This window comes from Balaenoptera acutorostrata, chromosome 4 (genome assembly GCF_949987535.1).
Source record: "Balaenoptera acutorostrata chromosome 4, mBalAcu1.1, whole genome shotgun sequence".
Classification (NCBI taxonomy): domain Eukaryota; kingdom Metazoa; phylum Chordata; class Mammalia; order Artiodactyla; family Balaenopteridae; genus Balaenoptera; species Balaenoptera acutorostrata.
Genome location: NC_080067.1, coordinates 75874388 through 75888099, shown reverse-complemented (window position 1 = coordinate 75888099; position 13712 = coordinate 75874388). Strand labels below are relative to the sequence as shown.

The window sequence follows — 13712 nt, the reverse complement described above, 5'->3', positions numbered from 1 at the left end:
TATAATGCCCTCTATATAGAACAAATAGAAGCTAAAATTACAATGCATTATAAAAAGTAATAAATAGTTCCATAAATACACAGCTGACTCCATTAAAACAAAATGAAGCAAGATGTTTCTTGCACCCTATGTAGAATCATTGGAGCTGTAACATTCAGGAATGCAGACTGATACAGGTGTGTTATACATCAAAGTCTCAAATACCGCCGGCAGTCTTACTGTCAGCAAGGTGACTGTGAAATGGCTAAAAACTCTTGGGAAAGTGGAATAAAATAGTACACCCTCCTCTCATTGTATATGGTAGTCACATTCCTGGAAAACTCAATAGAATCTTAAAAATGTGTACAAAATACTTTGTGTTTATATGTAAAACAGAGCTAGGAGAAGTATAAACAATTTTATATTTGCTTATTATAATATAGTTGTATTATATTTACTATAAAAACACAGTACACTAAATAGTATAATAATAGTGTGAAATAAACAGTATAATTCTGTACTGGCTTAGGAAAGTATCAACAATATTTTAGTGTCCATGAATGTCCTGTAAAATATTCAAAAGTCATGTGGGATGCAGGGTAACGTTTTGCACGTCTAGAAAGTTTCCAAAATGTCCTCTAGGGGCAGTATCGCCCCTGATAAGAATCACTGATGTGTCCCAACCTTGTCTCTTTGTGAATGGTGGGTGAGGCCCAGAGTGGGAATTGGCTCATCCAAAGTCATTGAATGTTGGATCCCTGGACTTACTGGCCCCAGGAGAGTGGGCCAGCTTACTGTGACCCTTAAAACTTTGGTTATTACATTCTGGATGTTTGTTGTAATTTAATCAAACCAGTTCACTCAAATCAGAGAGCTAAAAGTGACCTTTGAGATTGGATCTCACATTTTAAAGAAGAGGAAACTTGGGTCTGTGATGCGGCAGAATTGGGAATGAAACTTTGTTTCCTGAGAGCCTGTTGACACATGTTATCAAGATTCTGGCTGCTAAGCTGCTGCTTCTGATTATTATAATAAAATATTTGCAAATCAAGTTTCAAACTCATGGCTTCAGGGCTTGTGCATGTAACAAAGCACTCAGGCAGAGGCACATGGGCAGTGGGAAATGGTGACACACAAGAGAGTCACAGTTGACTCTCACAGCGTTGAAATTCCAACTTTTCAAAATCTGGTAACGTCTATACCCAAGTTCACTGGTAGGATCTGAGCTTAGGTCGCCAATCTGCCAATCTTGTGTTAAAGACACATCACCACTATATATACTTCTAGCTAAGTCAATTTACCTAGCCTTTCTAATCCATGATTAGAGCAGAACATTCTTTCTGGGGTGTGTGTGTGTGCATGTGTGTGTGTGTTTACTCAGAGTGCTTCCAGCACTGATATCATAATTTCTTTGATGGTTCTTCGTTCGCTTTATGCATATTTCACCTTTTAAAAATCACATGGATTTTAAGAACATGAAGTGTAATCACAGGAGTGACAATGCTCCTTTGTATTACACTCACCGTTCTTCATTATTTTTAGGTGCTTCAGGAGGAGGTATAATGTCTGTGCAGGAAGCAGGAAAAGATAGCATGCTATTCCAAGTTACAGAGCATGAGCCCCTTCAAGGGACTACGTCTTCTCTTTATTTTCTGGCTAAGATTGAATGAAAAGAAGAATCATGTCATGTTAGAGCTAGAAGAGACTTTGCAGATCCATTAGTTTCACCACCTGCTTTTATAAAAGTAGAGATAGATTGCCAGACAAGGAAAATGATTTGCCCATAGTTACACTGTAAGGTAGTCTCAGAGCTGGGATTAGAATGCTGGTCTCCTGATTACTGTGCACTGAACCCTACGAAGGACATGTGCCAGAGGAACCAGAAAAACGAGTGCCAAAGTGGGTTGCAGACTTTATCACATGCTTGACCCTGCAGCCATTTTCTTGGCCCGATCTGGTGCCTTGTGGTTGGACCATGTCAGTCATCTCTGAAAATGTCTAAAACCTGATGCCTGTGTATGAGGACCACTAGAAAGATTAGAGGACCTGAATCAAGCATCAACTAAGTTATCCTTCAAAGAGCAGCTCAAATATCACCTCCTCTCGTAAAGCTTCTCCAATCACTCCACCCAGAAATGATTTCACCTTCCTCTTTGTTGCCATAGGACTCTTATTTGCACATGATCATGATACTTTCCCAGCCTTCCATGTAACCGAAGTGGTCAGGTCTAATCTTTTCCCCCAAGTTGAATGTCAAATCTCTGGAGTCAGGGGCTACTATAGTCCCTGCATACTCTCTTCCCCTTTCCAGAGACCTGTTCCTTGCACTTATTTGTGTGTTCACTAAATGGTCATTGATCTGACAGACTGGTTGACTTCAGTTCCTGTGAGAACCCTCTGGTAGTAGAAATTCTGAAAGAGGAAGTAAATTTTCCTAGGTCACCTAGCGAAAAATGGTTACAGCAGACAGTAGAGCATTTCAACTGGCAAATGTTTGCCGAGCACCTCCTCTGTGATGGGCACCACATGACTATTGTTGAACTTGTCACTGAACTGAGAAAGGTTGCCCTTAAGGAGCTGAGACAGAGAGACAGATCAGATAGCAACGAATGATAATATACGGACAAATAAAATACAAGCTAAACTGAGGTAGAAGTAATATGTTGAGGTAGCAAGTGTTTCTCTCTGGGGAAGTCTTTATGGGGAGGTGCATGTGAGCTCAGGTTCAAAATATAGGAAGGGTTTCAATGGCAGATAAAGGGAACTTATAACCTTCTCCATGAAATAAGAGGAAACGTCTTACAGCGCCTAGAACAAATGTTTAGAGATGGTTGTGTATGGAGTACACCCATAGTAAGTGGTTCAACTTGGCTGGAGGTCGGGGTGGACAAAGAATTTAGTGATAGATGAAGCTGGAAAGATCATTTGGAATCAGATTATGGAGAGACTTAAATGCCAGGTTCAGAAGAATAAGAAGTGTTATCCTTCTGAGCCAGCTCTGAGGTGAGTAGTTCAGCTGTGTCCACTTTCTGTCACTCCAGTGGAGGTGTTAGCGGTGTCCTGGAGAGTACCCCTAATTCTAGTTCGGGCCCCTGATTGAAGTGAGGCCCAGCATTGAGACAAGCAAGGCAGGTTGGTTTTTTTGCTTTCATCTGTATTTCGACCAGAATTGGGCGGTACTGGTGCCTTGCTCTTGTGTCTGCTAGAGGTATCTGGGTCTCAGATAAATGAATCATGGAAGAATCTTTGAAACCACAATCCCAAATATGCTCCCCTGCACTTGGTCCTGTGGAAGGTTTTGGAAATGTTCTTGTGATGGTCAGGAGCCTCGGAGAATTTATTTGTTTGCAGAAACATTCACACTTTATGTAGAGAAGCAATGCTACCTGCTGAGAGGCGGAGAGAGACAGGGAGGGAGAGAGAAGCTTAACTTCAAAAGAAGGGCTCCTTTTTTGAGATTATGGCCTCATGCCTCTTGGGACTAAAATACCATAGATTTCTCTAGCTTTGATTTCTAGAGAAACTGGTTTTTTGTTTTATTTACCTTGTGCCTCACTTATTTTTTTTTAAAACATCTTTATTGGAGTATAATTGCTTTACAATGGTGTGTTAGTTTCTGCTGTATAACAAAGTGAATCAGCTATACGTATGCATATATCCCCATATCTCCTCCCTCTTGTGTCTCCCTCCCACCCTCCCTATCCCACCCCTCTAGGCGGTCACAAAGCACCAAGCTGATCTCTCTGTGCTATGCGGCTGCTTCCCACTAGCTATTTTACATTTGGTAGTGTATATATGCCCATACCACTCTCTCACTTCGTCCCAGCTTACCTTTCCCCCTCCACATGTCCTCAAGTCCATTCTCTACTTCTGCATCTTTATTCCTGTCCTGCCCCTAAGTTCTTCAGAACCATTTTGTTTTTCTGTTTTTTTTTAGATTCCATATATATGCGTTAACATATGGTATTTGTTTTTCTCTTTCTGACGTACTTCACTCTGTATGACAGACTCTAGGTCCGTCCACTTCACTGCAAATAACTCAATTTCGTTTCTTTTTTTTTTTTTTAATATAAATTTATTTATTTATTTATTTTTGGCTGTGTTGGGTCTTCATTACTGTGTGCGGGCTTTCTCTAGTTGCAGTGAGTGGGGGCTACTCTTCGTTGTGGTGCACAGGCTTCTCATTCTCGTGGCTTCACTTGTTGTGGAGTGCAGGCTCCAGATGCACAGGCTTCAGTAGCTGTGGCATGTGGGCTCAGTAGTTGTGGCTTGCGGGCTCTAGATCTCAGGCTCAGTAGTTGTGGTGCACAGGCTTAGTTGCTCTGCGGCATGTAGGAACTTCCCTTACCAAGGCACGAACCTGTGTCTCTTTCATTGGCAGGCAGATTCTTAACCACTGCGCCACCAGGGAATCCCCCAATTTCATTTCTTTTTATGGCTGAGTAATATTCCATTGTATATATGTGCCACATCTTCTTTATCCATTCATCTGTTGATGGACACTTAGGTTGCTTCCATGTTCTGGCTATTGTAAATAGTGCTGCAATGAACATTTTGGTACATGACTCTTTTTGAATTATGGTTTTCTCAGGGTATATGCCCAGTAATGGGATTACTGGGTCATATGGTAGTTCTATTTTGAGTTTTTTGATGAACCTCCATACTGTTCTCCATAGTGGCTGTATCAATTTACATTCCCACCAACAGTGCAAGGGGGTTCCCTTTTCTCCACACCCTCTCCAGCATTTATTGTTTGTAGATTTTTTGATAATGGCCATTCTGACCAGTGTGAGGTGATACCTCATTGTAGTTTTGATTTGCATTTCTCTAATGATTAATGATGTTGAGCATCCTTTTGTGTGTTTCTTGGCAATCTCTATATCTTCTTTGGAGAAAAGTCTATTTAGGTCTTCTGCCCATTTTTGGATTGGGTTTTTTTTTGATATTGAGCTGCATGAGCTGCTTGTATATTTTGGAGAGTAATCCTTTGTCAGTTGCATCATTTGCAAATATTTTCTCCCATTCTGATGGCTGTCTTTTCGTCTTGTTTATGGTTTCCTTTGCTGTGCAAAAGCTTTTAAGTTTCATTAGGTCCCTTTATTTATTTTTGTTTTTATTTCCATTTCTCTAGGAGGTAGGTCAAAAAGAATCTTGCTGTGATTTATGTCATGGAGTGTTCTGCCTCTAAGTGTTTTCCTCTACAGTGTTTTCCTCTAAGACTTTTATAGTGTCTGGCCTTACATTTAGGCCTTTAATCCATTTTCAGTCTATTTTTGTGTATAGTGTTAGGAAGTGTTCTAATTTCATTCTTTTACATGTAGCTGTCCAGTTTTCCCAGCACCACTTATTGAAGAGGCTGTCATTTCTCCATTGTATATTCTTTCCTCCTTTATCAAAGATAAGGTGACCATATGTGCATGGGTTTATCTCTGGGCTTTCTATCCTGTTCCATTGATCTATATATCTGTGTTTGTGCCAGTACCATACTGTCTTGATTATTGTAGCTTTGTAGTACAGTGTGAAATCAGGGAGCCTGATTCCTCCAGCTCCTTTTTTCTTTCTCAAGATTGCTTTGGCTATTCGGGGTCTGTTGTGATTCCATACAAATTGTGAAAATTTTTGCGCTAGTTCTGTGAAAAATGCCATTGGTAGTTTGATAGGGATTGCATTGAATCTGTAGATTGCTTTGGGTAGTAGAGTCATTTTACAATGTTGATTCTTCCAATCCAAGAACATGGTATATCTCTCCATCTGTTTTTATAGTCTTTAATTTCTTTCATCAGTGTCTTATAGTTTTCTGCATACAGGTCTTTTGTCTCCTTAGGTAGGTTTATTCCTAGGTATTTTATTCTTTCTGTTGCAATGGTAAATGGGAGTGTTTCCTTAATTTCTCTTTCAGATTTTTCATCATTAGTGCATAGGAATGCAAGAGATTTCTGTGCATTGATTTTGTATCCTGCTACTCTACCAAATTCATTGATTAGCTCTAGTAGTTTTCTGGTAGCATCTTTAGGATTCTCTATGTATAGTATCATGTCATCTGCAAACAATGAAGGTTTTACTTCTTTTCTGATTTGGATTTCTTTTATTTCTTTTTCTTCTCTGATTGCTGTGCCTAAAACTTCCAAAACTATGTTGAATAATAGTGGTGAGAGTGGGCAACCTTGTCTTGTTCCTGATCTTAGAGGAAATGGTTTCAGTTTTTCACCATTGAGAATGATGTTGGCTGTGGGTTTGTCATATACGACCTTTATTATTTTGAGGTAAGTTCCCTCTGTGCCTCCTTTATGGAGGGGTTTTATCATAAATGGGTGTTGAATTTTGTCAAAAGTTTTTCTGTATCTATTGAGATGATCATATGGTTTTTCTCCTTCAATTTGTTAATATGGTATATCACATTGATTGATTTGCGTATTTTGAAGAATCCTTGCATTCCTGGGATAAACCCCACTTGATCATGGTGTATGATCCTTTTAATGTGCTGTTGGATTGTGTTTGCTAGTATTTTGTTGAGGATTCTTGCATCTATGTTCATCAGTGATATTAGCCTGTAGTTTTCTTTTTATGTGGCATCTTTGGTTTTGGTATCTGGGTGATGGTGGCCTCGTAGAATGAGTTTGGGAGTGTTCCTCCTTCTGCTATATTTTGGAAGAGTTTGAGAAGGATAAGTGTTAGCTCTTCTCTAAATGTTTCATAGAATTCGCCTGTGATGCCATCTGGTCCTGGGCTTTTGTTTGTTGGAAGATTTTTAATCACAGTGTCAATTTCAGTGCTTGTGATTGGTCTGTTTATATTTTCTATTTCTTCCTGGTTCAGTTTCGGAAGGTTGTGCTTTTCTAAGAATTTGTACACTTCTTCCAAGTTGTGCATTTTATTGGCATATAGTTGCTTGTAGTAATCTCTCATGAGCCTTTGTATTGCTGCATGTCAGTTGTTACTTCCCCTTTTTAATTTCTAATTCTGTTGATTTGAGTGTTGTCCCTTTTTTTCTTGATGAGTCTGGCTAATGGTTTATCAATTTTGTTTATCTTCTCAAAGAACCAGCATTTAGTTTTATTGATCTTTGCTATTGTTTCCTTCATTTCTTTTTCATTTATTGCTGATCTGATCTTTATGATTTCTTTCCTTCTGCTAACCTTGGGGTTTTTCTGTTCTTCTTTCTCTAATTGCTTTAGGTGTAAGGTTAAGTTGTTTAGTTGAGATGTTTCTTGTTTCTTTAGGTCGGATTGTATTGCTATAAACTTCCCTCTTAGAATTGCTTTTCCTGCATCCCATAGGTTTGGGGTCATCGTGTTTTCATTGTCATTTGTTTCTAGGTATTTTTTGATTTCCTCTATGATTTCTTCAGTGATCTCTTGGTTATTAAGTAGTGTATTGTTTAGCCTCCATGTGTTTGTATTTTTTACAGATTTTTTCCTGTAATTGATATCTAGTCTCAGCGTTGTGGTCAGAAAAGATACTTGATATGATTTCAATTTCCTTAAATTTTCCAAGGCTTGATTTGTGACCCAAGATAGGATCTATCCTTGAGAATGTTCCATGAGCACTTGAGAAGAAAGTGTATTCTGTTGTTTTTGGATGGAATGTCCTATAAATATCAATTAAATCTATCTTGTCTAATGTGTCATTTAAAGCTTGTGTTTCCTTATTTATTTTCATTTTGGATGATCTGTCCATTGGTGAACGTGGGGTGTTTAGGTCACCTACTATTATTGTGTTACTGTCAATTTCCCCTTTTATGGCTGTTAGCATTTGCCTTATGTATTGAGGTGCTCCTATGTTGGGTGCATAAATATTTACAATTGTTATATCTTCTTCTTGGATTGCTCCCTTGATCATTATGTAGTGTCCTTCTTTGTCTCTTGTAATAGTCTTTATTTTAAAGTCTATTTTGTCTGATATGAGAACTGCTACTCCAGCTTTCTTTTGATTTCCATTTGCATGGAATATCTTTTTCCATCCCCTCACTTTCAGTCTATATGTGTCCCTAGGTCTGAAGTGGGTCTCTTGTAGACAGCATATATACGGGTCTTGTTTTTGTATCCATTCAGCCAGTCTGTCTTTTGGTTGGAGCATTTAATCCATTTACATTTAAGGTAGTTATCGATATGTATTTTCCTATTACCACTTTCTTAATTATTTTGGGTTTGTTATTTTAAGTCTTTTCCTTCTCTTGTGTTTCTGCCTAGAGAAGTTCCTTTAGCATTTGTTGTAGACCTGGTTTGGTGGTGCTGAATTCTCTTAGCTTTTGATTATCTGTAAAGGTTTTAATTTCTCCATCAAATCTGAATGATATCATTGCTGTGTAGAGTAATCTTGGTTGTAGGTTTTTCCCTTTCATCACTTTAAATATGTCCTGCCACTCCCTTCTGGCTTGCAGAGCTTCTGCTAAAAGATCAGCTGTTAACTTTATGGGGATTTTCTTGTATGTTAATTTTTCCTTTTCTCGTGCTTCTTTTAATATTTTTTCTTTGTATTTAATTTTTGATAGTTTGATTAATATGTGTCATGGCGTGTTTCTCCTTGGATTTATCCTGTATGGGACTCTCTGCCCTTTCTGGACTTGATTGACTATTTCCTTACCCGTATTTGGGAAATTTTCAACTATAATCTCTTCAAATATTTTCTCAGTCGCTTTCTTTTTCTCTTCTTCTTCTGGGACCCCTATAATTCGAATGTTGGTGTGTTTAATGTTGTCCAAGAGGTCCCTGAGATTGTCCTCAATTCTTTTCATTCTTTTTTCTTTATTCTGCTCTGTGGTAGTTATTTCCACTATTTTATCTTCCAGGTCACTTATCCGTTCTTCTGCCTCAGTTATTCTGCTATTCATTCCTTCTAGAGAATTTTTAATTTCATTTATTGTGTTGTTCATCATTGTTTTTTTGCTCTTTAGTTCTTCTAAGTCCTTGTTAAAAGTTTCTTGTAGTTTCTCCATTCTATTTCTACGATTTGGGGTCAACTTTACTATCATTACTCTGAATTATTTTTCAGGTAGACTGCCTATTTCCTCTTCATTTGTTTTGTCTGGTGAGTTTTTACCTTGCTCCTTCATCTGCTGTGTGTTTCTCTGTCTTCTCATTTTGCTTAACTTACTGTGTTTGGGGTTTCCTTTTTGCAGGCTGCAGGTTCATAGTTCCCACTGTTTTTGGTGTCTGCCCCCAGTGGCTAAGGTTGGTTCAGTGGGTTGTGTAGGCTTTCTGGTGGAGGGGACTAGTGTCTGTGTTCTGGTGGATGAGGATGGATCTTGTCATTCTGGTGGGCAGGACCATGTCTGGTGGTGTGTTTCAGGGTGTATGTGAACTTACTATGATTTTAGGCAGCCTCTGTGGTAACGGGTAGGGTTGTGTTCCTGTCTTGCTAGTTGTTTGGCATAGGGTGTCCAGCACTGTAGCTTGCTGGTCATTGAGTGGAGCTGGGTCTTTGCCTTGAGATGGAGATCTCTGGGAGAGCTTTCACCATTTGATATTACATGGGGCCAGGAGGTCTCTGGTGGACCAATGTCCTGAACTCGGCTCTCCAACCTCAGAGGCTCAGGCCTGATACTCGGCCAGAGCACCAAGACCCTGTCAGCCACATGGCCATGTACATGGGAAGTTTCTTGCCTTTTGGGAAGTCTGAGGTCTTCTGCCAGTGTTCAGTAGGTGTTTTGTAGTAGTTGTTCCACATGTAGATGTATTTCTCATTTGTGAGGAGGAAGGTATTCTCCACATCTTACTCCTCTGCCATCTTGAAGGTGCCCTGCCTCACTTATTTTTAATGGTGTTTTCTACCAGAGCTAGAACTCCCTGGTGGTTGTTAACAGGTGTGGTGATGAAAATCACCACAGCAGATGGAAGGCAGCTTTGTGGTTATTTAATTCATTCTCTACAAAGATTAAAGTTAATCTCGTTCTTAATAAGCATCCTCTCTTCCTTTCAGTTCTGTCAGAGCAAAAGTCTCTATATCCTTGTGCCCCCTCCTGTTTTCTTTCTGGATAGTTCATGCACACATTCAGTACCCCAGGAATGGTGTGTGAATGAGTGGGGACCACTCTGAGAGGAAGATACCTGACTCTGTTCTTGTTTTGCTTCCTGTAAGAAAGACTATAATGTGTGATTTCTGTTCAATCATCCATATACTTCCAGGGACCAGGTAGAATCAGACCTGATATTTCTGGGATTGCTGATCTTCGAGAATCGACTGAAGGAAGAGACAAAACCTGCCCTTGAAGAGCTCATCTCAGCCCGGATAAGGACCGTAATGATCACAGGTATAGAACAAAGTGTGTGTGAAAACAGGAAGAATTTGATGTGGAAATAGACAGAGATTCACTCATTTAGCAAATCTTGTTGACTTGCTACTATGGGCCAGACACTGTTCTAGACACTGGACATGGACAACAAAATAGGCAAAATTATTACTCTGAGCTTCCTTTCACGTGGGTTAAGATAGAAAATCAATCATTCAATTGAATAAACAGCTACCAATAAGTGTTATGAGGTACATAAAACAGGTGATGTGGTAAAGTGTGTCTGACCAGCTACTTTAGATGAAGTGTCCTTTCTGAGAGGGAACGTTTGAAATAACACCTGAATAAGAAGACATAAGCCATGCAAAGATGTTGATTTTTATTATCAAATGTTCGGAGAAGAAGAATGATTAGTCATTGTGGTCTGTAAAATACACTGAAGGCCCATCAATGAGAGCTACAATTCTGGAGATTAAAAAATTCTGTCCCTTCTCCCACTCCCAAAGTCCAAATCACAAACAAGGGAGCAGTGAGAAAGGATCGTGCAAGAGAAATGTGTGAAATTTCTTAATGAATGCTTCCGAGTGGAGAGCCAATGATTTCCTAATGCATTCATGTTTTTTGAGGGTGTATTGCCTTCCCTTTCTCTGCTCTCGAAGTCAGATGCATTTAACTCTATGAATTCTGGCATCAAGATACAGTCTTGCCCCATCAAAACACTCTCTCCCTATCCCACTGTCCTTGAACCCAATTTGATGCTGGAAACTCGAGAATACATTCCCCTCCCCTTCGGTGCTTCTCCATCCCCCTCCACTACCACACACCCCAATCCAAGAGACTTTTGGATCACTTTTTCCCTCTCCCTTCTTAGCCCCTCAGTCCAGCTTCTAGGTGCTGCTGAGTTAGTTTACTACTTATTAGAATTCCCCTTACATTATGACCCTTCTGTTTCAAAATTTTTATTTAGCACTGATTTTACACAGTCTCAGAATCTATCCTTTACCAGTTAGATTTATGCAGAAGTAAGAGCTCATCGTTCACAACACTCCCTCTTCACTTCTTCTTTCATATTGAAATTTCTGTTCTGCTTCTTTCCTTGCTTGGTTGTAATTTTTCGGAAGAATTGTCCTTGGATGGGTTGGAAGGGTGATATGCTCTCTGATCGTTTATACACCCTGAAATATCTTTCTTTGCTCTGATAGGTGAATGGTGTCTTGCCTGGGTATAGGATGTTTGGGTTAGAGTACATTTTTTAAAACAATTTTATTGGAGTATAGTTGATTTATAATGTTATGTTAGTTTCAGGTGTACAGCAATGTGAATCAGTTATACATATGTCAATACATATAATGTATCCACTCTTCTTTAGGTTCTTTTCCCATATAGGTCATTACAGAGACCTATATTACACTACTAATGTAGAGGACTCTACATTACAGAGTAGAGTTCCCTGTGCTATACAGTAGGTCCTTATTAGTTATCTATTTTATATATAGAGTCCTTTTTTATTAATGGTCTGTAGGTTTTATTCTTTTGTCTTCTGGTTTTTGGTATTGCATATCACAGGGCCAGTGGAGTCCACTGTAGGTAACTTGTTCTGTTTACATGTAATCCTTTTTCTTTAACTTTAGAGTTTAGAAATGTTACCAAGGTGTGCCTATATGTTTGTCTTTTTTCATTAATTTAGTCTGGAACATTGTGAGCATTTTTAATCTGGCTTCTTCTTCTCAGGAAAATTTCTTCTATTGTTAATTAGGGCTTTTGTTCTCTCTCTTTCCTTTTTCCCTTCTGGAATTTCCATTATTCACATGACAGGCTTCCTGGATCTATCCTCTCGGTCTCTTACCTTTTTTTCTTGTAACTCATATTTTAAAATTTTTCATATAATTTTTAAAGGCTATATTCCATTTACAGTTACTACAAAATATTGGCTATATTCCCCATGTTGTACATACATCCTTTTAGTCTATCTTATGTAACTCTCATATTTTTATAATTTTGCTCTGAGCTTTAAGGATTCTTTTTCTGCACTGAATTTTTTCAAACTGCAAACTCAGGTAACAAAAATGAGGATGATCTCCTTCAAATCACCTTTTGAACTGTGAAGTTCTTAAGTTGTGTTTTGGGGTAGGAGTGACTTTAGAAAACCATTTTTTCCCTGTGCTCCATTTGAGTTTCCTAAGTGCTCTCATTATTTTTAATGCAGCTTTCTTCTGTCTCCGGCAGCTAGCCTACTTTACCAGTCATGTTCTGGTTGTTCTGCTTCTGGAATTTCTTAAGTAGGTTTTTATCTTTTTTTGTCAGATGGTTGAGGATCAGGCCTGGGCTGCATGTCCTAAACAACAGACCTCTCGCAGGTGACAGATGGCAGAAAGGTCTGTGTTGCAAAGCAGATGGCCGTTGTTGCCCTGCTGAGGCATGTGGAAGAGCCTCTCACTCTCAGGGCTCCCTGTACTCTTCTGATCTCAGGCTAGAGCATCTCCTTCCCCCCAGTTAGCTCTTTTGAGGATTCTCAAAGTATTTTGGTAGAAACCTGGGAGAAACCCACGTTACGGATAGCCAGCCAGTTGTTACATTATTTATTTTAAGTGGTTGCTCTACGAATCACAATATCTGTACCTACCCTTTCAAGAAGGCTTATCATCATAAACATCCCCTACTTTCTCTCCTCTGTTATTGTTGTATATATATGTGTATGACATATAATGAAACCCCACCAGACAATGTTAGAGTTTTTAATTTCAACAGTCAAGAGTTGGAGAACATAAGTGAAGAAAAATCGACTTTATATTTATCCAGCTCTTCATTATTTCTGTTCCTAAATGTTCATGTCTTATGTTGCAAGTTTCCCTCTGATATCATTTCCTTCCAGCCTAAAGAACTTCTCTAAGCATTTATTTTTGAGCATATCTGCTGGCACAAATTATCTTAGATTCCCTTATCTAAGAATGTCTTTATTTCTCCTTCATTCCTGAGAATATTTTCATTAGCTATAGGAGTCTGAGTTGACAATTTTTTTCTTTCAGCACTTTAAAGATGTTGCACTGTTATCTTGCCTTCATGGTTTTTGATGAGAAATCTGTGATAATTTGAATTATTGTTTCCTTATATGTAATTTATTGTTTTCCCTAGCTGCTCCTAAGATATTTGCTTTATCTTTGGTTTTTTAGCAGCTTGATTATGTGTCTGGGTGTGGTTTTCACTGAATTTATCTTGTTTGGGATGCACTGAGATTCTTGAATCTGTAAATTTAAATCTTTTACCATATTTGGGAAGTTTTCTGCTATTATTTCTTCAAAAATTTTTTTTCCTGTTCCAATCTTTCTCCTCTCCTTCTTGGGCTCTAATGACATGAATGTGAGTTCTTTTGATATTCTTCAATCTTTGTTCTTTGCTTTTTCAGTTGAGAACTTCTATCTTGTCATTTATTTCAAGAGTATTAACCTTAACCACATGGAGGAGGATTACAATAGCTGCTTTAAAAGCATTGCCTGATAATTCCAAC

At 38.7% G+C, this 13712-nt stretch overlaps 1 protein-coding gene across 6 annotated transcripts in view; it reads left to right on the top strand.

Moving 5' to 3' along the window:
• The window catches only part of ATP13A4 (ATPase 13A4), a 141941-nt gene that overhangs the window by 100335 nt on the left and 27894 nt on the right, over positions 1-13712 (top strand). For all 6 annotated transcript variants that reach the window (XM_007195178.2, XM_007195179.2, XM_057546048.1 and 3 more), the window contains exon 18: positions 10104-10228. In XM_007195178.2, the coding sequence (XP_007195240.2) occupies positions 10104-10228 (125 nt within the window). The remainder of the gene's footprint in view (positions 1-10103; positions 10229-13712) is intronic.